Source organism: Heterodontus francisci, chromosome 1 (assembly GCF_036365525.1).
Source record: "Heterodontus francisci isolate sHetFra1 chromosome 1, sHetFra1.hap1, whole genome shotgun sequence".
Taxonomy (NCBI): Eukaryota; Metazoa; Chordata; class Chondrichthyes; order Heterodontiformes; family Heterodontidae; genus Heterodontus; species Heterodontus francisci.
The window spans coordinates 233,643,131-233,659,011 of record NC_090371.1 but is presented as its reverse complement, the minus strand read 5'-3'; the positions used below and the strand labels follow the sequence as shown (position 1 = coordinate 233,659,011).

Genomic DNA, 15,881 nt, shown 5'->3' with positions numbered 1-15,881 from the left:
AATAAATGCCAGTGATGCCCACACCCTATGAATGAATTAAAAAAAGGGAGAATTTAAAACTCGGGGCCAGAGCTTCAACATAAAGGGTCTCCCATTTAAGACGGAGATGAAGAGGAATTTCTTCTTTCAGGGGTCGTTAATGTTTGGACCTCAAGGCTGATAGATTTTTGATCTACAAGGGAGTTCAGTGTTGTGGGAGCAGGCAGCAAAGTGACGTTAAGGCCATAATCAGATCAGCCTGGTGGAGTAGGCTTGAGGGCCAAATGGTCCACTTCTGCTCTTATTTCCTATGTTCTAATTGTTCTTATGTAATCAGACGCAGCAGGCAACCAAGTGCTTGCTTGCCCTAAACAATGGGCTGCATACTCAATTAACTGGATGGAAGAAAGCCTGGCCTTGGCCATTTGAAACCTAACTGAAGTGCAATGGATTGCTCTCAACCTCTTGGCTGGCAAGGAAGTGAGAGTGGGTCATGTGATGGAAGATGGAGAAAGGGGACATGGAAGTTGGGCCTCTAGATAAGAGCTTCCACTGATCATCCCTTGCCCCCTGCCCTTCAAACATAGCCCTCCATGCTGCCTGCTGCCCCGATGACCAATCCTGCCTCTGCATAGGTGAGGATGGTGTAGTCTTTGGTGTGGACTTTGGGGCCCCCAAAACCCAGAGTACGGACACCACAGGTTTCTTAGCGGACTGAGCAGGGGAGCAAGCAGCCTGCCTCTAGTTTTGCTGAAGACACAGGGGTAGCAAACACAATAACTTTTATTTAACCAGCGCCTTTAAGGCAATCCTTTAAAACATCCCAAGGCAGTTCATAAAGGCATGATTAAAAAAAAGATTCTGAGCCACATAAGGAGATATTAGGGCAGATGACCAGTAGCTTGGTCAAAGAGGAAGGCTTTAAGGTGTGTATTAAAGGAGGAAAGCAAGGTAGAGAAACAGAGAGCTTTAAAGGACAACATCAAGTTTATAGTGGGTAGAATTTTTTTTTATTCATTCACGGGATGTCGGCATCACTGGTTAGGCCATAATTTATTGCCCATCCCTAATTGCTCTTGAGAAAATGGTGGTGAGCTGCCTTCTTGAACCGCTGCACTCCTTGGAGTGTAGGTACACCAACAGTTTGGAAGGTCGCAAGTGTCACCCCACTATTTAAGAAGGGAGGGCGAGAGAAAACAGGGAATTACAGACCTGTTAGTCTTACATCAGTCGTTGGGAAAATGCTAGAATCTAGAGTCATAGAGTCGTACAGCATACAAACAGGCCCTTCGGCCCACCGCGTCCATGCCGACCATAATGCCTATCTATACTAATCCCACCTGCCTGCATTAATTCCATATCCCTCTATGCCTTGCTCATTCAAGTAACCCGTCCAGATGCCTCTTAAATGTCGCTACTGTTTCTGCCTCCACCACCTCCTCAGGCAGCTCATTCCAGATACCCACTATTCTTTGTGTGAAAAATTTACCCCTTTGATCCCCTTTAAACCTCCTCTCTCTTACCTTAAATCTATGCCCTCTAGTTTTAGTCAACCCTACCATGGGAAACAGACTCTCGCTATCTACCCCATCTATGCCTCTCATAATTCTATATACCTCTATCATGTCCCCTCTCAGCCTCCTTCGCTTCAGGGAAAACAGACCCAGCCTATCCAATCTCTTTTTATAACTCAAGCCCTCCAAACCAGGCAACATCCTTGTGAATCTTTTCTGCACCCTCTCTAGCTTAATCACATCTTTGATCTGATCCGTTTGTTGTGTGATCACTTAATCTTGTCTAAAGTAGGCTGCTTCTGCTGTTTTGTATGCATGTAGCAGTGTTGTAGCTTCAGCAGGCTGACACCTCGTTTTGAGGTATGCCTAGTGCTGCTCGTGGCATGCTGTCTTGCACTCTTCATTGAACCAGGTTGTTCCCCCAGCTTGATGGTAATGGTACAGTGCGGGATATGACGGGCCATGAAGTTATGGTTTAATACAATTCTGCTGCTGCTGATGGCCCACAATGTCTCATTGATGCCCAGTTTTGAGTTGCTGGATCTGTTTGACATCTATTCCATTTAGCACGTTGGTAGTACCACACAACACGATGGAGGGTGCCCTGAATGGGAAGACAGGACTTCATCTCTACAAGGACTGTGCAGTGGTCAGATGTATCTGTGACAGGTAGATTAGTAAGGTCAAGGTCAAGTAGGTTTTTCCCTCTTGTTGGTTCCCTCACCACGTGCCGCAGACGGCAGGTATGTCCTTTCGGACATGGCCAGCTCGGTCAGGAGTATAACTACCGAGCCACTAAGTGATGGACATTGGGAGAATGTGGGAGGCTGACCAGTAGTGCATTAGAAAAATCAATTCCAGAGGTAATAGGCATGCATGAGGATTTCAGGAACAGAACAGCTGAGGTAAGGGCAGAGTCAGGCGATGTTAGAGGTGGAAATAGGTGGTCTTCGTGACGGTGGGGATATGTGGTTGAAAACTTATCCTGGGGTCAAATATGGCTGGTTCAGCCTCTGACAGTTTCGAAGGAAAGGGATGAAATCGGTGACAAGGGAGCAGATTTTGTGGTGGGGACTGAAGCCAATGGCTTTATTCTTTCCAATACTTAATAGTAGGAAACTTCTGCTCATCCAGTACTGCATGTCAGACAAACCGTCTACCATTTTAGAGACAGTGAAAGGATTGAGAAAAATGGTGCTGAGTTGAAGCTAGGAGTCATCAGCGTACATGGGGAAACTGATATTGTGTTTTTGGATGATGTTGCCGAGGAGCAGTATGTAGATGAGAAAAAGGAAAGATCCAAGGATAGAGCCTTCGGGGACACCAGAGGTAACTGTATGGGGATAGGAAGATAAGCCATTGATGGGAATTCTCTGGCTATGATTAGACAGATAAGTGTGAAACCAGGCAAATGCAGTCCACCCAGCTGGATGATGGTGGAGAGGTGTTGGAGGTCGATGGTATGATCAACGGTGCCAAAGGCTGTAAACAGGTCAAGAAGGACAAGAATGGATAGTCACATTTGTGACATTGATGGGAGCTGTTTCGGTACTGCGGCAGGGCAGAAACCTGATTGAGGGATTCAAACATGGAGTTCTGGGAAAGATGGGCCTGGATTTGGGATGTGACAGCACTTTCAAGGACTTTGGAGAGGAAAGGGAGTTGGAGATGGGGTGGTAGTTTGCAAGTACGGAAGGGTCAAGCAGTTTTTGAGGAGAGGGTGATGCCAGCAGATTAGAAGGATGGACAGAACCTGAGGAGACAGAACAGTTAACAGTGTTAGCTAAAATGGGAGCCAGGATGGAAAGTTAGGTGATCAGTAGTTTAAGGAAATAGGATTGAGAGAGTCTCATGGGCAAGATGGGAAGTTTTTTTGATGAGGTAACAGAGAGGGGTGAAGGAGGTAATATGGTTGATGTGGTGTAATTGGACTTTTAAAAGGCATTTGATAAAGTGCCACATAACAGGCTTTTCAGCAAAGTTAGAGCCCATGAAATAAAAGGGATAGTAGCAGCCAGGATATGAAATTGGCTGAGTGACAGGAAACAGAGAGTGGTTGTGAATGGTTGTTTTTCAGACTGGAGGGAGGTATATTGTGGGGTTCCGCAGGGGTTGGTGTGAGGACCAAGACTTGGGTGTACAAGGCACAATTTAAAAATTTGCAGATGACACAAAACCGGGAAATGTTGTGAAATGTGAGGGCAATAGTGATAAACTTCAAGAGGAAATAGGATGGTGCAATGGGTGGACAAGTGGCAGATGAAATTTAATGCAGAGAAATGCATTAAATTCATTTTGATAGGAAGGACAGAGAGAGGCAATATAAATTAAAGGGTACAATTCTAAAGTGGGTGCAGGAGCAGAGGCACCTGCATAAATCATTGAAGCTGGCAGGGCAGGTTGAGAAAGTGCATATAGGCAGGATCCTGGGCTTTATAAATAGGTACAAAAACAAATAAATTATTACAAACTGGTATAAACCACTGGTTTGGCCTCAACTGGAATATCCTATCTAGTCTGGGCACCACACTTTAGGAAAGATGTAAAGACATGAGAAAGGGTACAGAAAAGATTGATGAGAATGGTTCCAGGGATGGGGAAATTCAGTTATGTGAATAGGTTGGAGAAGCCTGTTCTCCTTGGAGAAGAGAAGATTAAGAGGAAATTTGATAGCAGTGTTCAACATCATGAGAGTAGATACAGAAGAACTGTTCCCATTGGATGAAGGATCCAAAAGCAGAGAACACTGATTTAAGGTGATTAGCAAAAGAAGCAACGGCGACATGAAGAAAAACTTTTTTACGCAGTGAGTGGTTAGGGGATCTGGAATGCACTGCCTGAGAGTGTGGTGGAGGCAGATTCAATCAAAGCCTTCAAAAGAGAATTGTATAATTATCTGAAAAGAAAAAAAATCTGCAGGGCTATGGGGAAAAGGCGGAGGAGTGGGATTAAGTGAGTTGCTGTTGCAGAGAGCTGGCTGAATGGCCTCCTTCTGTGCTGTAACCATTCTATGATTCTATGAGCTTGTGGAGGGCTTGAGGGGAGATAGGAGAGAAACTAGAGAAGGAAACAAATTCAGGGTTAGGGCTGGAGTAAGCTTCAAAGGAAGTCTGGCCTGGTGGACTAGGAGAAGGGAGGAAAGTGACAGAGGCAGTTGATCAGATGGTCTCAATCCTGCTGACAAAGAAATCCATGAACACCTTGCATTGGTTGTTGAAGGTGAGGTTGAACGAGACGAGGGAGAGACGTTTAGGAAGACGGCTTGCAGTACAGAAAAGAAGCTGCTGTTTATCTTTGCATTACATGTAGAGATAATTAGAAAAGCAAAGACTTTTTAGTTGCAAGTTTCCATTGTCCATTCATCTCCATTATTGACAACTGCAATTGACATTAGCCTTCAGGGGAATTGTATGACCAGAACAGGAGGCAAATAAAGGGTGTGAATGGGATGGAGGGATTTCTGACTGTGGGAATGATTTGTGTTGGTGTTTGCAGGGTGTTGGATGGGGGTGGGGGGGTAGCGGTGACAGTGGAAACAGTGGGGTGCAGCATTGTTTTGCCATAAAGCTTCACTCACTCAGGTTAACTGAATAGGGCCTGGATGAGTTTGTTGCAGGCTTCTCTGGATGCTGGTGAGCAGCTGCAAGCACCTTGGCCACATCAGGCAACCCCTCATCCTGTTCCTTCTCCTCCTTTTTTCATTCATGCATGGGATGTGGATGTTGCCGGCAAGGCCAACTTTTATTTCCCATCCCTAATTGCCTGAGAAGGTGGTGGTGAGCTGCCTTCTTGAACCGCTGCAGTCCACGTGGTGTAGGTACATCTACAGTGCTGTTAGGGAGGGAGTTCCAGGTTTTTGACCCAGTGATACTGAAATCAAGTATTTCCAAATCCAAGTGTGATTTAGAGGGGAACTTGCAGGTGTTGGTGTTCCCATGTGCCTGCTGCCCTTGTTCCTCCGGGTGGTAGAGGTTGTGGGTTTGGAAGATGCTATCGAAGAATCCTTGATGAGTTGCTGCAATGCAACTTGTAGATGGTACACATTGCAGCCATGGTGGGCCTGGGCTGGAGGGAGTAAATGTTTAAAGTGGTGGATGAGGTACTGATCAAGCAGGCTGCTTTGTCCTCGATGGTGCCAAACTTCCTGAGTGTTTTTGTAGCAGCAGTCTTCCAGGAAAGCATATTCCATCATACTCCTGACTTGTCTCTTGTAGATGGTGGTCAGGCTTTAGGAAGTCAGGAGGTGAGATATTTGCCACAGAATTTCCAATCTCTGACCTGTATTTATGTGGCTGGTGCAATTAAGTTTCTGGTCAATGGTGTCCCGCAGGATATTGATGGTGGGGATTCAGCAATAGTAATGCTGTTGAAGGTCAAGGCAAAGTGGCTAGGTTTTTTTGTTGGAGATGGCCATTGCCTGGCACAAGTGTGGAGCAAATGTTACAAGCCACTTATGAGCCCAAGCCTGAATGTTGTCCAGGTCTTGCTGCATGCCAGCATGGACTGCTTCATTATCCGAGGAACTGTGAATAGAACTGAACAGTGCGCAATCATCAGCGAACATCCTTATTTCAGACATTCTGATGGATAGAAGGATAGATGAAGCCGCTGAAGATGATTGGGTCTAGGACAGTACTTTGAGGAATTCCTTAAGCGACGTCTTGGGACTGAGATGACTGACCTGGAACAATTACAACCATCTTCCTTTGTACCAGGCATGACTACAGCCAGTGCAGTTTTCTCCCTTATTCCCACTGACTTTATTTTTACTAGGGCTCCTTGATGCTACACTTGGTTAAAATCAACAAATGGCTTTGGAAGGCAGAGGAAACAAAGGCTAGAAAATAGACAACAAGGGAGTTTGACACTGCTATATGGTATATTCTTCAATGCAAGAAGTCGAGAGAATAAGGCCGATGAGCTGAGAGCAGAAAATGACAATTGGGAGTATGATATTGTAGCTATTACTGAGACATTACTGAAAGAAGGGCAGGAACAGCAGCTCAAGGTTCCTGGTTACAGAGTTTTCAGACAAGATAGAGAGGGAGATAATAAAGGAGGGGGGGAGGTCGCAATATTGATCAAAGAAACAATTATAGTCGTGAGGAGGGATGATATGGTAGAGAGATCATCAAATGAGGCCATATGGGTTGAACTGAAGAGCAAAAAGGAGCAATCGCACTACTGGGTGTGTACTATAGACCCCAAACATTCAGAGGGAGATAGAAGAGCAAATCTGGAGGCAAATCTCTGAGTAGTGCAAAAACAATACGGCAGTCATAGTGGGGGATTTCAATTCACCTCATATTAACTGGGATAGAATTAACGTGAAAAGTACAGAGGGAGAAGAATTCTTAAGATGCATTTAGTCAATGCGTAGCAAGCCCAACAGGAAAGAGGGTGGCTCTGGACTTAGTTTTAGGGAATGATGCTGGGAAGGTTGTGGATAGTGCCGAAGGATATTGTAGGGTACAGAGGGACATAGATAGGCTGCAGAGCTGGGCTGAGAGATGGCAAATCGAGTTTAATGCGGAAAAGTGCGAGGTGATTCACTTTGGAAGGAGTAACAGGAATGCAGAGTACTGGGCTAATGGGAAGATTCTTGGTAGTGTAGATGAACAGAGAGATCTTGGTGTCCAGGTGCATAAATCCCTGAAGGTTGCTACCCAGGTTAATAGGGCTGTTAAGAAGGCATATGGTGTGTTAGCTTTTATTAGTAGGGGGATCGAGTTTCGGAGCCACGAGGTCATGCTGCAGCTGTACAAAACTCTGGTGAGACCGCACCTGGAGTATTGCGTGCAGTTCTGGTCACCGCATTATAGGAAGGATGTGGAAGCTATGGAAAGGGTGCAAAGGAGATTTACTAGGATGTTGCCTGGTATGGAGGGAAGGTCTTACGAGGAAAGGCTGAGGGACTTGAGGTTGTTTTCGTTGGAGAGAAGGAGGAGGAGAGGTGACATAATAGAGACATATAAGATAATCAGAGGGTTGAATAGGGTGGATAGTGAGAGTCTTTTTCCTCGGATGGTGATGGCAAACACGAGGGGACATAGCTTTAAGTTGAGGGGTGATAGATATAGGACAGATGTCAGAGGTAGTTTCTTTACACAGACAGTAGTAGGGGCGTGGAACGCCCTGCCTGCAACAGTAGTAGACTCGCCAACTTTAAGGGCATTTAAGTGGTCATTGGATAGACATATGGATGAAAATGGAATAGTGTAGGTCAGATGGTTTCACAGGTCGGCGCAACATCGAGGGCCGAAGGGCCTGTACTGCGCTGTAATGTTCTAATTCTAATTCTAATTCTAAAAAGGTGGAAGGGGAACATTTTGGTGGAAATGATCATAATACAATTAGATTTAGAGTGGTTATGAAAAGCGGCAAAGATAGAACAGGAATAAAATTTCTCAATGGGGCAAATCTAATTTTACTAAGCTAAGATGTGATTTAGGTAAAGTGTACTGGAAACAGCTACTTGAAGGTAAATCAGTGGCAAGCATTCAAGGAAGAGGTAGCTAGGGTTCAGAGCAAGCATATTTCCTTCAAGGAAAGGGTGGGACTAACAAATTCAGAGTCCCCTGGATGTCAAGGGGCTTAAAGGAGAGGATAAAGAAAAAAAGGGAAGTTTACAACAGATACTGATGACTCAATACTGCAGATTAAAAAGAAAATTAGGAAAGCAAAGAGAGCATGAAAAAAATATTGGCATGTAAAATCAAGAAAAACGCAACGATTTTTTATAAATACATAAAGAGCAAGAGGATACTAAAGAAAGAGTAGGGCCTATTAAGTGTCAAAGGAGTAACTTGTGTTTGGAGACGGAGGACATTGGTTTATTTCTTAATGAATACTTTACATCTGTTTTCACAAAAGGGATGATATAGACATTGCAATCAGGGAGGGCGAGTGTGAAATATTAGATGGAATTAACATAGTGAGAGAGGAAGTGTTAAGGGGTTTGACATCTTTGAAAGTGGATAACTCCCCAGGCCCAGATGAAATGGTCTGGAAGGTATTAGCTATAGAACATAGAACAGCCCACGATGTTGTGCCGAACCTTTAACCTACTCTAAGATCAAACTAACTACCTACCCTTCATTCTACTATCATCCATGTACCTATCCAAGAGTCGCTTAAATGCCCCTAATGTATCTGCTTCTACTACCACCGCTGGCAGCGCATTCCACGCACCCACCACTCTCTGTGCAAAGAACCTACCTCTGACATCTCCCCGAAACCTTCCTCCAATCACCTCAAAATTATGCCCCCTGGTGATAGCCCTTTCCACCCTGGGAAAAAGTCTCTGGCTATCCACTCTATCTGTGCCTCTCATCATCTTGTACCCCTCGATCAAGTCACCTCTCATCCTTCTTCGCTCCAATGAGAAAAGCCCTAGCTCCCTCAATCTTTCTTCGTAGGACATGCCCTCCAATCCAGGCAGCATCCTGGTAAATCTCCTCTGCACCCTCTCTAAAGCTTCCACATCCTTCCTATAATGAGGCGACCAGAACTGAACACAATATTCCAAGTGTGGTCGAACCAGGGCCTTATAGAGCTGCAGCATAACCTCGCGGCTCTTAAACTCAATCCCCCTGTTAATGAAAGCCAACACACCATACGCTTTCTTAACAACCCTATCAACTTGGGTGGCAACTTTGAGGGATCTATGGACATGGAACCCAAGATCCCTCTGTTCCTCCACACTACCATGAATCCTGTCTTTAAGCCTGTATTCCGCATTCAAATTCGACCTTCCAAAATTAATCACTTCACACTTTTCCAGGTTGAACTCCATCTGCCACTTCTCAGCCCAGCTCTGCATCCTGTCAATGTCCCGTTGCAACCTACAACAGCCTTCCACACTATCCACAACTCCAGCAACCTTCGTGTCATCGGCAAACTTGCTAACCCAGCCTTCCACTTCCTCATCCAAGTCATTTATAAAAATCACAAAGAGCAGAGGTCCCAGAACAGATCCTTGTGGAACACCACTGGTCACCGAGCTCCATGCTGAATACTTTCCATCTACTACCACCCTCTGACTTCTATGGGCCAGCCAATTTCGTATCCAGACAGCCAACTTTCCCTGAATCCCATGCCTCCTTACTTTCCGAATGAGCCTACCATGGGGAACCTTATCAAACACCTTGTTAAAAATCCATATACACCACATCCACTGCTCTTCCTTCATCAATGTGTTTTGTCACATCTTCAAAGAATTCAATAAGGCTTGTGAGGCATGACCTGCCCCTTACAAAGCCATGCTGACTGTCTCTAATCAAACCATGCTTTTCCAAATAATCATAAATCCTGTCTCTCAGAATCCTCTCCAATAATTTGCCCACTACCGACGTAAGACTGACTGGTCTATAATTCCCAGGATTATCCCTATTCCCTTTCTTGAACAAGGGAACAACATTTGCCACCCTCCAATCATCCGGCACTACTCCAGTGGACAGTGAAGACGCAAAGATCATCGCCAAAGGCGCAGCAATCTCTTCCCTCGCTTCCCGTAATATCCTTGGGTATATCCCGTCTGGCCCCGGGGACTTATCTGTCCTCATATCATTCAAACTTTCCAGCACATCCTCCCTCTTAACCTCAACCTATACGAGCATATCAGCCTGTTGCACGCTGTCCGCACAAACGACCAGGTCCCTCTCACTAGTGAATACTGAAGCAAAGTATTCATTTAGGACCTCCCCCACCTCCTCCGACTCCAGGCACAAGTTCCCTCCACTATCCTTGGATTGTTTTCACTGGAACGACGGAGGTGGAGGGGCGACATGATAGAGGTTTACAAAGTTATGAGCGACATGGACAGAGTGGATAGTCAGAAGCTTTTTCCCAGGGTGGAAGAGTCAGTTATTAGGGAACATACGTTTAAGGTACGAGGGGCAAAGTTTAGAGGGAATGGGCGAGGCAAGTTCTTTACACAGAAGGTGGTGAGTGCCTGGAACTTGCTGCCAGGGAGGTGGTGGAAGCAGGTACGATAGCGACATTTTAGAGGCATCTTGACAAATACATGAATAGGATGGGAATAGAGGAATACGGACCCCGTAAGCACAGAAGGTTTTAGTTTAGACAGGCATCAAGATCGGCGCAGGCTTGGAGGGCCGAATGGCCTGTTCTTGTGCTGTACTGTTCTTTGTTCTTTGTATCCTAGGCTGTTAAGGGAGTCACGAAAAGAAATAGTAAAGACTCTAACCATCATTCTCCAATCCTCTCTCACTGCAAGTATGGTGCCAGAAGACTGGAGGACAGCTAACGTTTAAAAAGGGAGAAAGGGTTCGACTGAGTAATTACAGGCCAGTCAGCCTAACCTCGGTGGAGGAAAAATTATTGGAAAAAGTTCTGATGGACAAGGTAAATCTTTATTTAGAAAGATGAGGATTAATCAAAGATAGTCAGCACAGATTTGTTAAGGAAAGGTCGTGTCTGACTAACATGGTTGAATTGTTTGAGGAAGTAACAAGAGGGGTGGATGAGGCTAATGAATTTGATGTATTGCATATGGATTTTAGCAAGGCTTTTGATCAGGTCCCACATATGGCAGACTGGTCACAAAAGTAAAAGCCCACAGGATTCAAGGCAAAGTGGGAAATTGGATTTAAAATTGGCTCAGAGGCAGGAACCAAAAGGCAATGGCCAATGGGTGTTTTTGAGACTGGAAGGATGTTTCCAGGGGGTTCCGCAAGGCCCAATACAAGACTTGCTTTTTTGTAGTATATATCAATGATTTGGACTTGAATGTGGGGGTTATGATTAAGAAGTTTGCAGACGATACAAAAATCGGCTGTGTGGTTGATAATGAAGAAGAAAGCTGTAGACTGTCGGAAGATATCAATGGACAATCAGGTAGGCGGAACAGTGGCAAATGGAGTTCAATCCGGAGAATTGTGAGGTAATGCATTTGGGGAAGGCAAACAAAGCAAGGGAATACACAATAAATGCTAGGATACTGAAAACTGTAGAGGAACAGAGAGACTGCATGTCCACAGATCCCTGAAGGTGGCTGCATGGGTAGAACAAGGCATATGGAATACTTGCCTTTTATTAGCAGAGGCATAGAATAAAAGAGCTGTGAGGAAATGTTAGAACTGTATAAAACACAAGTTAGGCCACAGTTGGAGTACTGCAGGCTGTTCTGGTCATCACACTGTAGGAAAGCTGTGAAATGACTTCCAAAAAGTTGGAAACACTTGGAAAGCAGTGAAAGCACGCTCTCAGAACCAGTCCTGTAGGCACAAGCCTTTCACATAAACAGGGCAGCAGCTATGCAGTTTCACTTTTTAAAGGCTTTTGAGCCCTTCAGTTTAGAGTCAAAGAGAGATACAACACCAAAACAGGCCCTTCGACCCAACGAGTCCGCCCGTCCAGCAACCACCCATTTATACTAATCCTACATTAATCCCATTTTTCCCTCTCACATCCCCACCTTCCCTCAATTCTAATTAATCAGTGACTCTTCACTGTGCTCTCGCCTTGTTGACCCTGGCAAGTTTCACACAGCTCAGGAAACCCATGTGCTGGGTTTCATAAAGGCACAATTAATTGGCTATTTGCATATTTAAATTATTGACCCGACAGCGCCACAGGGCTTCCTGCAAGCCTCCATAGGTGCCTCAGTAAAAGCCTGAAGTTTTCTGATACACCAGCATTTTTCGGGGATTTAACCCGCTGCCCACACAAGAACCTGCACCGCCCCCTTGGCAGTTAAAATTCTTCCCAATATGCTTTATAATGTATCTAAACAAATATTTCTCACTGCCTTTTTTGCTACTTCCTTCCGCTGCTCGTTCTCTGCTTCTGCTTGTTGCTTTTTCTTTTCCTCTTCTTTCTTCTTGCAAAAGGTTTCTTTAAGCATGTCATTTTTCCTTGCCTTCCAGGCCTCAAATGAAGCCTTTGCTTCTTTTTTGCTTTCAATCTTCTCCTTTAAAAAGAAACAAAGAAACCCTTGGCTAAAACATTCAGACATTAGAGATAACAGAATTTTTAAAAAATGTAATTAAATCAAAAAAATTATTGCAAATGATTTCAAACATGATTTCCCAACTAACATTCCCTGTGACCACTGATCTTCATAGGAGCCCCTGAACAGGTAAGAGCCCCGTGATTAATGAATTTTGTATTTACTCTACATCTCTGCACTTTGTTTATTTTCCTTCCAATTTTCTTCCCTTCTGCCTCTTTCCTTGAAGGCTGTGGTGCAGTTTCATGGGTGGCAGCAGCCTTTCAAGCCCTCTCCTTCTCTAATGAAAGGTCACAGACCTGAAATGTAAACTCTGTTTTTCTCTCCACAGATGCTGCCTGACCTGCTGAGTATTTCCAGCATTTTCTGTTTTTATTCCTTGCATTTTCATCATGTGTAAATCTTGACAATGAACGTCAAAAACTATTTGAGTATGGAAGCATTGAAGCAAGATTTGATGCTGTCTTCATCTGACATTCACACATGTGCAATTCTGGCAAGGGGGATATAAATCAGGAGTGAAAATCCTGGCAGATTTTTTCCCTTTCTAGCCTAGGGACAATGTAGCAGGTATTCTTTGTGTAACAGAGTCAGAGAGGGCTGATTTTTCTTATTCATTTATGGCAAGTGGGCAACACTGATAAGGCCAGCATTTATTGCCCATCCCTAATTGCCTTTGAGAAGGTGGTGGTGAGCAACCTTCTTGACCTGCTACATTCTGAGGGGTGAAGATACTCATACAGTACTCTTAGGTAAGGAATTGCAGGATTTTGACCCAAATATTCTGAAGAAATGGCAATATATTTCCAAGTCAGGCTAATATGTGACTTGGAGGGGAACCTGCAGGTGATGGTGTTCCTGCCTGCTGCCCTTGTCCTTCCTGGTGGTAGAGGCCAAAGGTTTGGGAGGTGCTGTCGGAGAAGCCATGGCGAGATGCTACACAAGCAGACACGGTGCATCACTGGTAGAGGGAGTGAATGTTTTAGGCGATGGATGAAGAGCTAATCAACCAGCTGCTTTGTCCTGGATAGTATTAAGCTTCTTTTCAGGCGAGTGCAGAGTATTCCATCACATCTCTAACTTTTGGGAGTTAGGATGTGAGTCACTCGCTGATGAATACCCGACTGCTGATCCACTCATGTAGAACAATATTTATGCAGTTGGTCCAGTTACATTTCTAGTCAATGATGACCCTCAGGATGTTGATTGCAGGGTCTTCGGTGAAGGTAATGCTGTTGTATTCAACAGGAGGTGATGTTATGACTGAGGTGGGAGGAGTACGCTGTTAATTCAGCCCCACTTCTCCACAGGTTACAGCATATCAGTAAATTTTTGCCACTTGCCGAAACAGCCAATTAGATATTCTATTTGTTCCCAGCATACCAACCAGATTTCTTTAATCAACAACAAAATTAACCATTTATTACTAAACCAATTCTTAACCAATAATGAAGTAAATCTATATGGGAATTGAGATATTTAAGCTCCTTATTTTCCCTAGCCCTCATGCACATGCACATACATTAAGAGCATTTAAGTGGTCATTGGATAGACATATGGATGAAAATGGAATAGTGTAGGTCAGATGGTTTCACAGGTCGGCGCAACATCGAGGGCCGAAGGGCCTGCACTGTGCTGTAATGTTCTAATTCTAATTCTAATACATCCAAAAAACGGTTAACTGGGAAAAAAAGGGATTTTGTTTTACAGCTGTTTCATAGGAATGAAAGGAATTTAAAAAAACTTCGACTGTCATGATCTGGTAGGAAGTTTTTCGGTTTGGCGAGCTGTCCCAAAGTCGAATCGTTGGATGCCATTCGAAGTCTTTCCATGCGAGGTGAAATTAATAGTCTGTGATGGGTAGGCGTTCAATAAATGTCAACGGTAGAAGGCTTCAAATAGGTCTTCCATCAGGGGTGTAGCAACAAGCATTTTCTTAGGTCTTACAGCAGCAGTATAGCAGTAAAAGATTTCTTCAAATATTCAGAATTTCTTAAAAAAAATAGGAGGCAACAGGAACCACACTTGATGCAGGGATTCTTTACAGAGAGGTAACACTGGGTCTTCTTCTGATCTCCAAGCAGATCAAAATCAAATTTCAATTGCCTGCTGTTGTTCAAACACACTGGCTTTTAAAGTTCAAAACTGAAACCAAAACTTCAATAAACAAGTCACATGCCCAGTCATAAATCTCTCCTGTTTTTCAAAGGATAGCTCTGAGGTCAAACCCCCTGCTAATTTCCTTGAAATTACCTGCTTTCTAGTCCTTGTTTACAAGTTCAACTTTTGTTGAACTTGCTTTCAAAACATCCATAAAGTTCAGCTATTTCCAGATGTCTCAATGTCCACTGAAACCCTGTTCAGTTTTTTAAAAACACAGAAACCTAAGTTTAAATACAAAAAAATACTGCCCTTGGCAAAATGAAATGCCATTTTTGAATGCGTTTCATTACAACGTAATAAAAACAGAAGTTGAAAACATTTCAAACACATTCTCACACTCATTCCCCCCCCCCCCCCCCACCTATTCACTTTACTGGTAGTTAACACAATTTTGCCTTGTGCCATCTTTAACAAAGTTAAATTCATGACAAAGCATTGTGATAACATTATTTTTTCCTGAAATATGAACAATCTTTAAGTAATAAGGCTGTAACAGTATACTCTATCAGAATATTCTAGCATTCTATGTTTTAAATGTTTCCATCAAGGTTATTCAAATCAGCCAATTGCAACTTTCCAAACATAGCCTCCCAGTTGTTTCATATGTTCCTTCCAAGTGTCCCTTCAGCACTTCAGCAAGGTAAACTGCACAATTAGGAACGGGTTCACTCGTCTCTGAGAGGTTTTTCGTGTACCATTAACCTGTATAGTATCAATTGACACTGAAAAAAGCCATCCAGTGTGACAGAAGCTGATATTTCTTTAGCTTGGGTTGTTAAAAGAACTTTCCAGTATCCCTTTAACAAATCTATCTTTGTAAGAAACATGACATTGCCCATTCTGTCAATACAGTCTTCCAAGCGAGGAACTGGGTAGGAGTCTGTCTTTGTTACTGCATTAATTTTTATGTCATCTATGCAACATCTGGTTGACCTGTCAGGTTTAGGCAGTAATACTGTTGGTGAGCTCCAGCTGCTTTGACTAGGTTCAATTAAGCTGTTTTCCAAAATGTATTGGATTTCTGCTTTTACTTGGGCCTGTTTGTTTGGACTTAAATGGTAAGGATGCTGTTTGATAGGAACGGATTCCCCTACATCCACATCATGTGTGGCGAAGGTTGTACATCCTGGCTTATCCTTACAATGCTGTGAGTAGCCTTGTTAGGTCTTCTCATTGTTCTGCATCTAAATACGAAAGCATGGTGTCCAATCTTCCTAGCCATTCCTTGTTAGCTAACCGGATAGTAGGAGACT

The 15,881-nt window shown here is 43.8% G+C and overlaps 1 protein-coding gene across 19 annotated transcripts in view; it reads right to left on the bottom strand.

The window, feature by feature from the left end:
- Positions 1-15,881, bottom strand: part of map9 (microtubule-associated protein 9) — a 350,433-nt gene that overhangs the window by 46,352 nt on the left and 288,200 nt on the right. For 18 of the 19 annotated variants that reach the window (XR_010975979.1, XR_010975969.1, XR_010975968.1 and 15 more), the window contains one exon: positions 12,262-12,426. Coding sequence is in view for 1 of the 19 variants with exons in the window: in XM_068042247.1 (XP_067898348.1) it covers positions 12,262-12,426 (165 nt within the window). In the remaining 18 variants the exon portion in view is untranslated. The remainder of the gene's footprint in view (positions 1-12,261; positions 12,427-15,881) is intronic. The other variant, XR_010975965.1, reaches the window with a different exon arrangement.